Genomic DNA, 12,671 nt, shown 5'->3' on the forward strand with positions numbered 1-12,671 from the left:
GTCACATTAGTATTGCCCTGTGGTCTCTTTGTGTGTGTCAACCAAGTGCTAGATGAATGTGATTACATTAGTATTGCCTTGTGGTCTTTCTGTGTATATCGATGACGTGTCCTGGTGCTGGCCTGACATTGCTGTGTTTCTCTGGGTGCTAGGTGAATGCAGTTCCATCAGTATTGCCCTGTGCCCTCTCTCTCTCTCTCTGTATAGTGTATGTCCCCAGGTCAGCCTGACATTGCTGTGTTTTTCTGGGTGCTAGGTGAATGCAGTCCCATCAGTATTGCCCTGTGCTCTCTGTGTGTGTCCCTGGGTCAGCCTGACATTGCTGTGTTTTTCTGGGTGCTAGGTGAATGCAGTACCATCAGTATTGCCCTGTGCTCTCAGTCTGTGTCCCCGGGTGAGTCTGACATTGCTGTGTCTCTCTGGGTGCTAGGTGAATGCAGTCCCATCAGTATTGCCCTGTGCTCTCAGTCTGTGTCCCTGGGTGAGTCTGACATTGCTGTGTCTCTCTGGGTGCTAGGTGAATGCAGCACCATCAGTATTGCCCTGTGCTCTCTGTGTGTGTCCAGTGTGTGTCCAGGGGTCAGCCTGACATTGCTGTGTTTTTCTGGGTGCTAGGTGAATGCAGTCCTATCAGTATTACTCTGTGCTCTCTCTCTCTCTCTCAGTCTGTGTCCCGGGGTGAGTCTGACATTGCTGTGTTTTTCTGGGTGCTAGGTGAATGCAGTCCCATCAGTATTGCCCTGTGCTCTCTCTCTCTCTCTCTCTGTGTATAGTGTGTGTCCCCAGGTCAGCCTGACATTGCTGTGTTTCTCTGGGTGCTAGGTGAATGCAGTCCCATCAGTATTGCCCTGTGCCCTCTCTCTCTGTGTATAGTGTGTGTCCCCAGGTCAGCCTGACATTGCTGTGTTTCTCTGGGTGCTAGGTGAATGCAGTCCCATCAGTATTGCCCTGTGCTCTCAGTCTGTGTCCCCGGGTGAGTCTGACATTGCTGTGTTTCTCTGGGTGCTAGGTGAATGCAGTCCCATCAGTATTGCCCTGTGCTCTCAGTCTGTGTCCCCGGGTGAGTCTGACATTGCTGCTGTGTTTCTCTGGGTTTGAGGGAGGGGTTAGTTTGAGGCGGGGCGGCCGTGTCGATCCTTTGTCATTTTTGGCGAGTGTAATCCGAGCGAGTCAGTCGGCGAGCGGCCCCGGACCCAGGGACAGACACAGACAGAGGGAGAGAGTGAGCAGAGCCGAGCCGAGCCTACAGTACGGGGTAAGAGCCTGGGGAACAGCTAGTGGGGAACAGGGAGGGCAGAACTCCGCAAAGCGGACCTTTCCGAGTTCAGAGTAAACTCCCCCAGCAAAGGGGGAGGTGTGATCCTGTTCTGGGAAGCCTGTGTACCTGGTTATAACTGCAGCTGGGATCCTGATCTCTTAAAGCCTGGGAGACTCTGGACCCAGTTATTACTGGGTGTGGAATCCTGCTGTGTAAAAATGGCAGTCCCTGTTGTCCAAGGATTGCCTATTTCTGGGTAAGACAGCTGTCTGCTTGTAGTTATTCTGGGTCACTGAATCAGAACAAACTGCTGGAGTGTTTTCCCAGTCTCCAAAGAGGCTGTTTCAGTCAGACCTTGTGCATTAAAGTGGGTTTTGTCAGTTGGAGCACCGTGTTTTGACTCATTGTTAGTATAATGTGGACAGGAACACTGAGACAGTACATAGGGCTGTTATGCCTGACTGTGAAGATAAAGTCCAATATTCCAAACAGTACGAGTGTGCACACTTCCTGGGATATTAAAACTGGAAAATATGTTGGTGAAGATAAGCCAGTTACTGTGCTGATAATCCGGCATTCAGCCTGAGATATCAATCAAACCATACTTCCCCAACATTCAGTCCTGGGAAATTCTGACCTCATCTCCCCACCCCACACCAGCTCCCTCAAATCTAAATGCTGCATTGAATATCAGATTGATAAAAGGGGGAACAGGGCACTTACAAGAGTGGAACTCGGGCAGATTGGGAAGTGTAGAGAGAGCCTTACTCTGTATCTAACCCCGTGCAGTCCATGTCCTGGGAGTTTGTTGGTAACAGCGTCGAGAAAGCTTTACACTGTATCTAACACCATGCTGTCCCTGTCCTGTCAGGACAGTGTAGAGAGAGCTTTACTCTGTGTCTAACCCCATGCTGTCACTGTGGTGAGAGCTTTTGATGGGGACAGTGTACAGGGAGTTTTACTCTGTATCTAACCCCGTGTTGTCCCTGTCCTGGGAGGTTTTGATGGGGGGAGGTGCAGAGGGAGTTAGTGTGGCTGGATGAGGTAGTTGAAGTTCCTTACCTGTGCTCCTTTGTTATATGTCTGACCTCTGCTCCAGGTTGTCCTAACTGGAGAGTTGTTGATTCAGCAGGTGGGGCTTTCAGACTTGGTTTTGTGCACTGTGCAGACTGATGACAGCTGGTGCTGTTCACAAACAGTCTCGAAGGAAACTGTGTGAGCCTTCTTGGATCAGGCCCTGAACTGGAGTAAGGTGCCTGTGTGTTTGTGGCCTTTGGGGTAGAAACATTGCAAGTTCAGCGATCGCAGTGAATGTTGAAGCCTTCCCCTGATAAATACTTGTTTTGGCAATGAAGTTCTGTGAGCAGTGTTTTTGTTGGATTTTCTTTGGTGGATCATGACACATGCTGGATAATCAAAGAATAGAATCCAGATCCTTGAAATAAAGACGTTATGTGGATAGATTGGTGAACGGAGCTCATATCCAGTTTGTAGAGTTAGGGAGACTCTTGAGAATTGATGTCAGAACTGGACAATAACTTGTGTTGGTCTTTTCACACTCTGGGAACATCCATTAGGGGAGTTGATGGGTTACTGGGGAGGGGGAGTTTGTGTGTAACAACACTGTATGCAATCGATCAGTATGTGTTATCATTCCCCTCACGTTCTGTTTCTGCAGTCTGCTCTCAATCCTCCTGTTTGAATGCCTAATTGTATGAGAGCTGCAGTCAGTGGTGTGTGCTGTAAATCTCTATCCCCAGCACGCAGTCAGATCTGAACTTTACCTTATATTAACCACACTGACCTGTTGTGACTGGAAACAGTGTCTCAGGCTGCACAGTCACTCTCCCCACCCTTTGGGAAGGGGAGAGTCAGCTGCTTAAAACAGCCCCTTGCCGAGGGGCTCACTGTGGGAGAGTTTACATTGTCCTCTGCTCTGTCCAATAAATACTTCACCATCTGAAAGCTGGAGAGAGAGAGAGAGAGTGAACGAGGCACAGACACACTGCTCCTCACTGATACAATCCCTCCCTCCCTCTCCAGGATGGCTGGAATGCTTGGAATGGCTTTGTGTTTGGGAGAGACAGTTAAAGGGACGCCCGGAGAATTCTGTGAACCAATTACTTTTCTCAAGTAGCCCGAGAAGTTGGGAGCAGGTATCGGAAGTGTGATTTCAGTGAGATGTCCTCTACCCACCCCCCGACATTGTTCAACCTCAGCATTACCTGGTTGTGATCACAAACACGCTGCCATCTTGGATTGTGTATGCTGCCTGTGGTAACGGAGGTGAGCTCACCTCGAGACACTGCCTGAGGCCCTGGTTACATCAACTGGGCCTTGTTTAAACAAGGACCTGGGGATTATTGAGGAGGAAGCTGCCAGCCTGCCCCTGCGTGGCTCCAGGTATTAGTATTTTACAAGAAAAGCATCAGGAATTTGAATCCATGGAAACAATCCCAAGAGCTATATTGGTAGCAGACACAGAGAGAGACTGGGAGAGAGGGAGAACAGTGCACAGCCTAGTAGCACGAGGGGGTATGAGCAACAGTAAGAGGGACTGAATGAAGGGGCACCACAGTGAGTCAGTGGTTAGCACTGCTGCCTCACAGCGCCAGGGACCTGGGTTCGATTCCAGCCTCGGGTGACTGTCTGCACATTCTCCCTGTGTCTGCGTGGGTTTCCTCTGGGTGCTCCAGTTTCCTCCCACGTTCCAAAGATGTGCAGGTTAGCTAAATTATCCATAGTTGTTAGTCAGAGGGGGGTGGGTTACTCTTCAGAGGGTCAGTGTGGTCTTGTTGGGCTGAAGGGCCTGTTGCCACACTGTAGGGAATCTAATCTAATCATCCACTGAGGCAGGTTTACCTGGGAACAGGAGTTACAACGACAGGCTAATTCCACAGCAAACTGAGACTGAGGAGGTTACTGAGCTCACTGCTAGTGCTGCGATTCCATCTCCCTGTTCCCATCACTCCATCCAACCGCTGTGCCCAAGTTCAGAAGGAGAGGAAGAGGATGAGCTAGTTAGCTATAATTGGCCTCACACACAAAGTGACGCTGGGGGCTGTTAGTGTTTCTAAAGCTTTTAATGGATTCTCAGCACAGGTTAGCGAAAGGTTTGTCTAATGTCACTAAGTCAGCGAGGTGAAAGTGATGACTGCTGATGCTGGCGATTAGATTGGTGCTGGAAATTCCTGATGAAGGACTATTGCTTGAAACGTCGATTTGCCTGCTCCTCAGATGCTGCCTGACCTGCTGTGCTTTTCCAGCACCACTCTAATGTAGTCACTAAGTCAGCACTCATGCAGACACCAACCTGTATTTTATAAATTCATCGACCACTTCCACTATCATAGGGGTCTTTTACCAGGAAGCTGGTATCTTGTACAGATCAGCGAATGAACGAGCAGTGGGTATTCTGGCTAAATAGAGACTTCCTCCCAAGTTATTTCAGCCTGTTTTACAGAGTGTTCTGGTTTGAGCATTTGTCAGGCCAGCCCAACAAGCAGAAATGGTCAGGGCTGTTGAGCAGACCCACAGAAAGCATTTGAGAAAGTGTCACAGGCTGGCGTTGTGGAGCTCAATGGTCTTTGTCAGATTGTCAAAATGTAGCTTGTGGTATACATCAGGAATCTGTGTAAATTTCTCTTTAGACAAGGCCCAAGTCAGGAGTGTGATGGAACACTCCCCACTTCCCTGGATGGGGACAGCTCCCATTCAAGACATGTAAGAAGTTTGACACCATCCAGGATAAAGCACCACATCCACTCCCTCCACCACCGACACTCAGTAGCTGCAGTGTCTACTGTCTACAAGATACACTGCAGACATTCACCAAACACCCTCTGACAGCACCTTCCAAATACCTGCCGTTATTTCCATCTGGAAGGACAAGGACAGCACATATATGGGAACACCCTCCCCTGCAAGTTCCCCTCCAAATCACTCACCCTCCTACCTTGGAAATATATCGCCATTCCTTTACTATCGCTGGGTCAGGATCCTGGCATTCCCTCCCTAAGTGCATTGTGAATGTGCCTACAGCACGTGACTATAAGATAGAGGGACAGAATTAGGCCATTCACCCAACAGGTCTTCACCATTCGATCCTGGCTCATATGTTTCTCAACCCTATTCTCCCAAAACCCTTGATCCCCTTACAAATCAAGAACCAATCTGGCTGTCTTCAATACACTCAATGACGTGGCCTCCATATCCTTATGTGGCAATGAGTTCCACAGACTCACCACTCTCTGGCTGCAGAAGTTCCTCCTCATCTCAGTTCTAAAGGGCCATCCCATCAAGGCTGTGCCCCTCAGGTCCTCTGCTCTCCTACTCGTGGAAACATCATCTCCATGTCCACTCTATCCAGGCCTCTCAGTATTCTGTAAGTTTCAATCAGATTCCCCCCCCTCCCTCATCTTTCTAACTCCATCGAGTATACACCCAGAATCCTCATAGGACAGGCCCTTCATCCTCAGGATCAATCTTGGGAATCTTCCTCTGGACCCCCCTCCAAGGGTAGCACATCCTTCCTTCGATACAGGGCCCAAAACTGCTCACCATATTGTGAATGCAGTCTGACCATAGCCTTGTACAGCCTCAGCAGTACATCCCTGCTCTTGTATTCTAGTCCCCTCGAAATGAATGCTAACGTTGGATTTGCCTTCCGAGCTGTCAGCTGAACCTTTGTTTTCACCTTAAGAGAATCCTGAACTCTGGTTCCCAAGTCCCTTTGTACTTCACATCTCCAAAACCTTTCACTCTTTAGAAAATTGTCTGCATCTCTATTCTTCCCATAACCTCCCGGTTTCCCATCCAGTATTCCAGCTGCCACCACTTGGTCCACTCTGCCAGCCTATTGGATGTTGCTTGGAGACAGGATCAGCCCTCAGTTGAGTTACTCACTCAGGCTCACAGAGCGAGTTAATAATGATTAGTGGACTGCAGTGATTCAAGAAGGCAGCAATTCACCCCCTCAGCTAGGGACAGGCCAGCCCAACTGCTCCTCGGATGCTGCCTGAACTGCTGTGCTCTTTCAGCACCACTAATCCAGAATCTGGTTTCCAGCATCTGCAGTCATTGTTTTTACCCAGCCCAACTGCAGCCTGTCAAAGAAGAATTATAGAAAAAAAAACTCTTCTTCACTGTGCATAAAATGATTAAAACTTCACAGAGTGACATTAAGCAAGCTTTCCAGATGTCATTCAGTTTTTTTGTGGAGGAGGGAACATTAAACAGAATGTGAGAGGGGCTGAAATGGGCCAGGAGTCTGGGAGATAAATAGGAGAGTGGGGATGGGGCTTGGGGGGATGGTAACTGGGAAGGCGATAGGTGGATGCAGGTGGGGGATGATGGTGATAGTTTGGAGAGGAGGGTGGAGTGGATAGGTGGGAAGGAAGATTGACAGGTGGGACAGGTCAAGAGGGCAGTGCTGAGTTGGAAGGTTGGATCTGGGATAAGGTGGGGGGAGGGGAGCTAGGGAAACTGGTGAAGTTGATGTTGATGCTGTGTGGTTGGAGGGTCCCCAGGTGGAAGATGGGCCATCTTCCCTCCAGTAGTCAAGTGGCTTGGAAATGGCAATGGAGGAGGCCCAGGACTTGGATGTCCTTGGTGGAGTGGGAGTGGGAGGGGGAGTTGAAGTGATCAGCCACAGGGCGGTGGAGTTGTTTGGTGGGTTTGTCCCAGAGATGTTCCCTGAAACGCTCCGTGAATTGGTGTTGGTGTCCTGTCTCCCCAGTCTACAGAAGTCCACATCGAGAGCAATGCTGTTAACCCAGAGACCCAGGTAATGTTCTGGGGATGTGGGTTCAAGTCCCATCACTGCAGCAGGTGGAATTTGAATTCAATAAAAGAAATTTCTAAGTCAGAACCTAATGTCAATCGTGAAACTGTTTTTGATTATTGGAAAAATCCATTTCGTTCAATAATGTTGAATAAATCATTGCAGATGATGGAATCTGTACTGAAAACAAAAGATGCTGGAGATCACAGTGGGTCAGGGTGCATCCATGGAGAGGGAGCAAGATAGCGTTTCAAGTCTAGATGACTCTTCGTCATCATCGATCTCTAGCATTTTATGTTTGGTTCACAAATGTCCTTCAGGTGAAGGCAATCTGTCATCCTTACCTGGTCTGGCCTACATGTGACTCCAGACCCACAGCAATGGGGTTGACTGTTAACCCCAATTAGGGCTGAGCAATAAATTCTGGCCTACCGAGCGACATCCACGTCTTGTGAATGAATTTTAAAAGCCTTGGAAATGAGGAATTGGAGAGGAGAAAGTATGGGATGTCTAATGGAAGTGTTCAACATTAGGAAAGTGTTCAGGAGGTTAACGGATGTTTCCCGAGGTTCCTGATTTGAATATTTTGGATGTTGAAAATCCGGGGAATGTTTGTGTACAGCGGGTTATTAGAGTCCACATTCTCCCAGTGCTCGTTCGTAGCTGAGCCGTTAAAGGAGATCTCTTGGAGAAGCAGTGTGAAGGATGGAGAGGAACCAGTGAGCTGGTAATGGCAGTATTGTGGTAGGCGCATGGAGCAGTGGAGGGGGTGTTGGGGGGAGGGGGAGCTGAATGGCTTCTTTCTGAGCACTAACATCTCCGATTGTATCTTTGCGGGGTCTGCTCCACTCGGTGTCACAGCCTCTGTGTTGGAGCTGCCCACTGTTTACTCACACTCTGAAAACCTTCCCTTGTGTTGTTGGCTGGTGACTGGTGCTGGGTTCGCGTGCCAGCTGTGTCTTGGCCGAGTGCCCACTGTTGAGATCGAGGCAGTGGGAGTTACAGGCGTGTGGGATGGGACCTGACTGCAGCCAATGTGGTGGACACAATCCTAGCACCATTCTCAGAGGCTGGACTCTTGTGCTGTGTTGACCTTTTTAAATGTGTTTGATGTCTGAAAGCAGCTCCTTTGTCTTAGAGCTGTGGGTGGGCAACGATAGATCACTGGAGATGAGTTACTGCTGGTATTTGAGGGTCAATGGAACCAGTATTATTGGGCATTGAATCTGTAAGAGGCAAGATGGCAGTCCTTCCTGTGTGCAGCTTCTAGATGGCCTGGAGTTAGCACAGAAGAGAATGAGAGGGAGGTCTCAATAAAACCTATAAAAATTCTAACTGGACTAGACAAGTAAGGTGCAGGAAGGATGTTCCCAATGGTGGGGCAGCCAGGGGTCCTTCAAGATAAGGGGTCACCCTTTAGGACTGAGATACTGCAGAGGCTGGAAATCTGAGACAATTTGGAGTCTCCCAGCAGGTCTGACAGCATCTGTGGAGAGGGAGACAGAATCAAGTGTGTCAACTCCTGTATGACTCTTCAGCTATCTCCCTCTCTCTCTCTCTCTCTCTCTCTCTCTGCACAGAGGCTGCCAGGCCTGCTGAGTTTCTCCAGCATTCTCTGCCTAGCTTGGTTGAGTGATTTTGTTTTTGAAGGATTTCTCGTTGGATAATCTTGTGTTCTTAGATGACGAGACCTCTTTGAACCTCCGCTGTTTCTATCTTTTCATGATTGAGAAAGAAGTCGATAATATTTGCTGTCTAACCCTTCCTGTTTGCCTTCCATTACAATCCAGTTGGCCGAGTTTTACCTGTTCCTGTCATCAGTAACACACATCATAAAATCCTCCAGCAGGGAAGAAGGTACTCTGACCCTGAGGCAGCCCTCACAAAGAATAATGCAAGGACTGAAGCCAGAGGGGGCTGTGATAATAAGCTACAGGACAGTGTCCAAGGAGAGATTGCTACATTGAATTGTCTTGAATTGAATTTATTGTCACATGTACCGAGGCACAGTGAAAAGCTTTGTTTTGCAGGCAATACAGGCTGATCACAGAGTTAAGTAGCGGCAAAAACACAGATACAGGTGAATGTTAAGAGTTTGTGAGCCCATTCAGTATTCTAACAACAGTAGGGTAGAAACTGTTTCGAAACCGGCTGGTGCATGTGTTCAGGGTTCTGTACCTTCTCCCTGATGGTAGAGGTTGTAGAAAAACATTGCCAGGGTGGGATGGATCTTTGAGAATGCTGGCGCCCTTTCCTTGACAGCGGGGCCTGGTAGATGGATTCTATAAATGGAAGGTTGGCCTTTGTGATCGTCTGGCCGAGTTCACCACTCTCTGTAACCGTCTCTGATCTTGAATGGTACAGTTACCATACCAGGGAGTGATACATCCAGACAGAATGCTCTCGATGGTGCCCCGATAAAAGTTGGCAAGGGCATTCACCGTCATGCCAAATTTCCTCAGCTGCCTGAGGAAGAAGAGATGTTGTTGGGCCTTTGTAACCAATGCGTCCACATGAAGAATCCAAGAAAGCTTGTGGATGACCACTCCCAGGAGCTTGATACTCTCCACTCTTTCCACCTCTGTGCTGTTAATGTGTAGGGGGGCATGAGTAATATCCCACCGAAAGTCAATAATGAGTTCCTTGGTTTTGCTGGCATTGAGAGCTAGGTTATTCTCAGTGCACCATTTTTCCAGGTCTTCCACCTCCTGTCTATAGTCTGTTTTGTTGCCATCTGAGATTCAACCAACTATAGTGGTGTCATCAGTGAACTTGTAAATGGCATTAGTCTGATATTTGGCGACGCAGTCATGGGTATACAGTGAGTACAGTAGGGGGCTGAGTACACACCCATAGGGGGCTCCAGTGTTGAGTGTTAGTGACGATGAAGTATTGACCCCAATCTTCACTGATTATGGCCTGTGGGTCAGGAAACTGAGGATCCAGTTGCAGAGAGTGGGGCTTAGTCCAAGATCAGAAAGCTTGGTAATCATTCTCGAGAGGATAATAGTGTCAAAGACTGAACTGTAGTCAATGAGTAGGATTCTTATGGAGCTGTTCTTTGTGTCATGATGTTCTTGGGAGAAGTGAAGGGCAAGTGATATGGCATCTGATGTGGACCTGTTGGTCCGATAGGCAAATTGGTCAAGAGTAGTGGGGAGGCTGGAGTTGATTAATGCCATGACCAGCACTTCCTGCCCACCGAGGTTAGGGCCACTGGGTGGTCGTCATGGAGACATGCTGCATGAGCCTTCTTAGGCACAGGGATGATGTTGGCCTCTTGAAACAGGCCGGGACAGGGGCCTGCTGCAGGGAGAGGTTGAAGATGTCTGAGAAGACCTCTGCGCGTGCTCTGAGTGCACGGCCTGGTTCTCCGTCTGGTCCCTTCACTTTCCTTGGATTCGCACAAAGGAAAACTGATCTGACTCTGATGCAGTGACCATACAACGTCAGCCATATGGGCTGGGTGGCATGGTGGCTGAGTGGTTAGCACTGCTGCCTGCCTCACAGCACCAGGGACCCAGGTTCGATTCCAGCCTCTGGTGACTGTCTGTGTCTGTGTGGGTTTCCTCCCACAGTCCAAAGATGTGCAGGATAGGGCAAATTGGCCATGTTAGATTATATGTTAGGTGCATTAGTCATGGGAATTGTAGAGTAATAGGGTAGGGGAATGGGTATGGGGGAAATACTCTTCGGAGTTCCAATGTGGAGTTGTTGGGCCAAATGGCCTGTTTCCACACTTTATAGGCTAGAGAACTTAGAATCCCTAAAGACTCAGACGAGAGGAGGCCAGGGTGAGTATTGAAAGCACAGTAATCGATGCAGCTTTATACGAGACTGACAGCGTTATAGGGTTGGCTTAGGTTAAACAGGATTTTAATGTAACAGACTGACAAGCAACCACGGGCTGGAGAACTCTCTGATGTGTGAGAGCAGGCAATCATTAGCCTGAAGCATGGGTTCACTCAAGGGTGTATCCCAACACCATGACAATGGGCTGTAACCCAAACCACTCACTGTACACACCAAAACTGAAAGAAATCCACACGGAAATGCAGACAGTTCCCAGTCAGTTGGGGACGGGATGTGAGGAGAGGGAGGGGGCAGGGGACCTATAGACTGAACAGACGGAATCAGAGAGGGAGAGTCGACCCTGGGCACAGATACTGTACACAGGACAAGACAGGGAGTGTCTACCCCCCGGGAACACAGTGGGTTCATGCGTGTACGCATTGTCAGGGTGGGGCTGGTGCCCGGGGTCGGGGTGGGGCCCTTACCCTGGGTCGGGGTGAAGCCTGTACCCTGGGTCGGGGTGAAGCCTGTACCCGGGGTTGGGGTGGGGCTAGTGCCCGGAGTTGGGGTGGGGCCCTTACCCGGGGTCAGGGTGGGGCTGGTGCCCAGGGTTCGGGTGGGGCCCATGCCCGGGGTCGGGATGGGGCCCTTACCCGGGGTCAGGGTGGGGCTGGGGCCCATACCTTGGGTTGGGGTAGTGCCCGTGCCCGGGGTCGGGGTGGGGCCTGTACCCAGGGTCGGGGTGGGGCCTGTACCCAGGGTCGGGGTGGGGCCGGTGCCCGGGGTCGGGGTGGGCCCTGAACCCGGGGTCGGGGTGGGGCCCGTACCCGGGGTCGGGGTGGGGCCCGTGCCCGGGGTCGGGGTGGGGCCCGTGCCCGGGGTCGGGGTGGGGCCCGTGCCCGGGGTCGGGGTGGGGCCCGTGCCCGGGGTCGGGGTGGGGCCCGTACCCGGGGTCGGGGTGGGCCCTGTACCCGGGGTCGGGGTGGGGTTTGTACCCGGGGTCGGGGTGGGGCCCGTGCCCGGGGTCGGGGTGGGGCCCGGGGTCGGGGTGGGCCCGTGCCCGGGGTCGGGGTGGGCCCTGTACTCTCTGTTTGGAATAAGCCTGAGTGTGTACACGGTGAGCTGATGTCTCTTGCCCTCTCCACAGAGTGAACAGGAACTGACAATGGGTGAATACGTTGAGAAACATGACACGTGTGGCACCATCTGCCTCAAGTACCTGCTGTTCATCTTCAACTTCTTCTTCTGGGTAAGTCGGACAGTTTACGGTCCTGGTCTGAGCAGGGTGGGGCTGGAATGGAATGGGGGCTGCACTCTGACAGCTCACAAAGTGTAAAATGCGACAGTGTGTGGTACAGGATGGAAGGCTGCCTGATGGGATAGTTGTTGTTTAATATCTGTTCAACACTGCGTACGGGCCCCACCCCGACGCTGGGCACGGGCTATCCTGGGAGTGTTTGATGGGGGGGACAGTGTAGAGGGAGCTTTACTCTGTGTCTAACCCTGTGGAAGAACATTGAACAATAGAGCACACTACATGCCCTTCGGCCCTCAATGTTGTGCTGACCTACAAAACAGATCTGAAGGCCATCTAACCTACACTATTCCACGTCATCCATTTATTTATCCAATTACCATTTAACTGCCCTTAAATTTGGCGAGTTTGCTGTCCCTGTCCTGGGAATGTTTGATGGGGGACCGGGTCGAGGGAGCTTTACTCTGTATCTAGTAACGGCCCAGTGGTGTGGGTGAACTGAAGCTGAGGGGGCAGAAGGAAGCCATTAGTGTGAGGTTAGAGTGTAAGTGTTGTACCTGGGCAATGGTGGAGTCTCTCTCTGT

The 12,671-nt window shown here is 50.5% G+C and overlaps 1 protein-coding gene across 1 annotated transcript in view; it reads left to right on the top strand.

The window, feature by feature from the left end:
• The first annotated feature begins 1,087 nt into the window (after positions 1–1,087).
• LOC140493437 (CD151 antigen-like) overlaps positions 1,088–12,671 on the top strand; it is a 35,972-nt gene continuing 24,388 nt past the window's right edge. Inside the window, exons 1-2 of the mRNA XM_072591874.1 lie at positions 1,088–1,255; positions 11,980–12,081. Of these exons, the coding sequence (XP_072447975.1) occupies positions 11,998–12,081 (84 nt within the window). The 5' untranslated portion in view covers positions 1,088–1,255; positions 11,980–11,997. The remainder of the gene's footprint in view (positions 1,256–11,979; positions 12,082–12,671) is intronic.

The sequence above is a fragment of the Chiloscyllium punctatum genome, chromosome 22, assembly GCF_047496795.1.
Source record: "Chiloscyllium punctatum isolate Juve2018m chromosome 22, sChiPun1.3, whole genome shotgun sequence".
Taxonomy (NCBI): domain Eukaryota; kingdom Metazoa; phylum Chordata; class Chondrichthyes; order Orectolobiformes; family Hemiscylliidae; genus Chiloscyllium; species Chiloscyllium punctatum.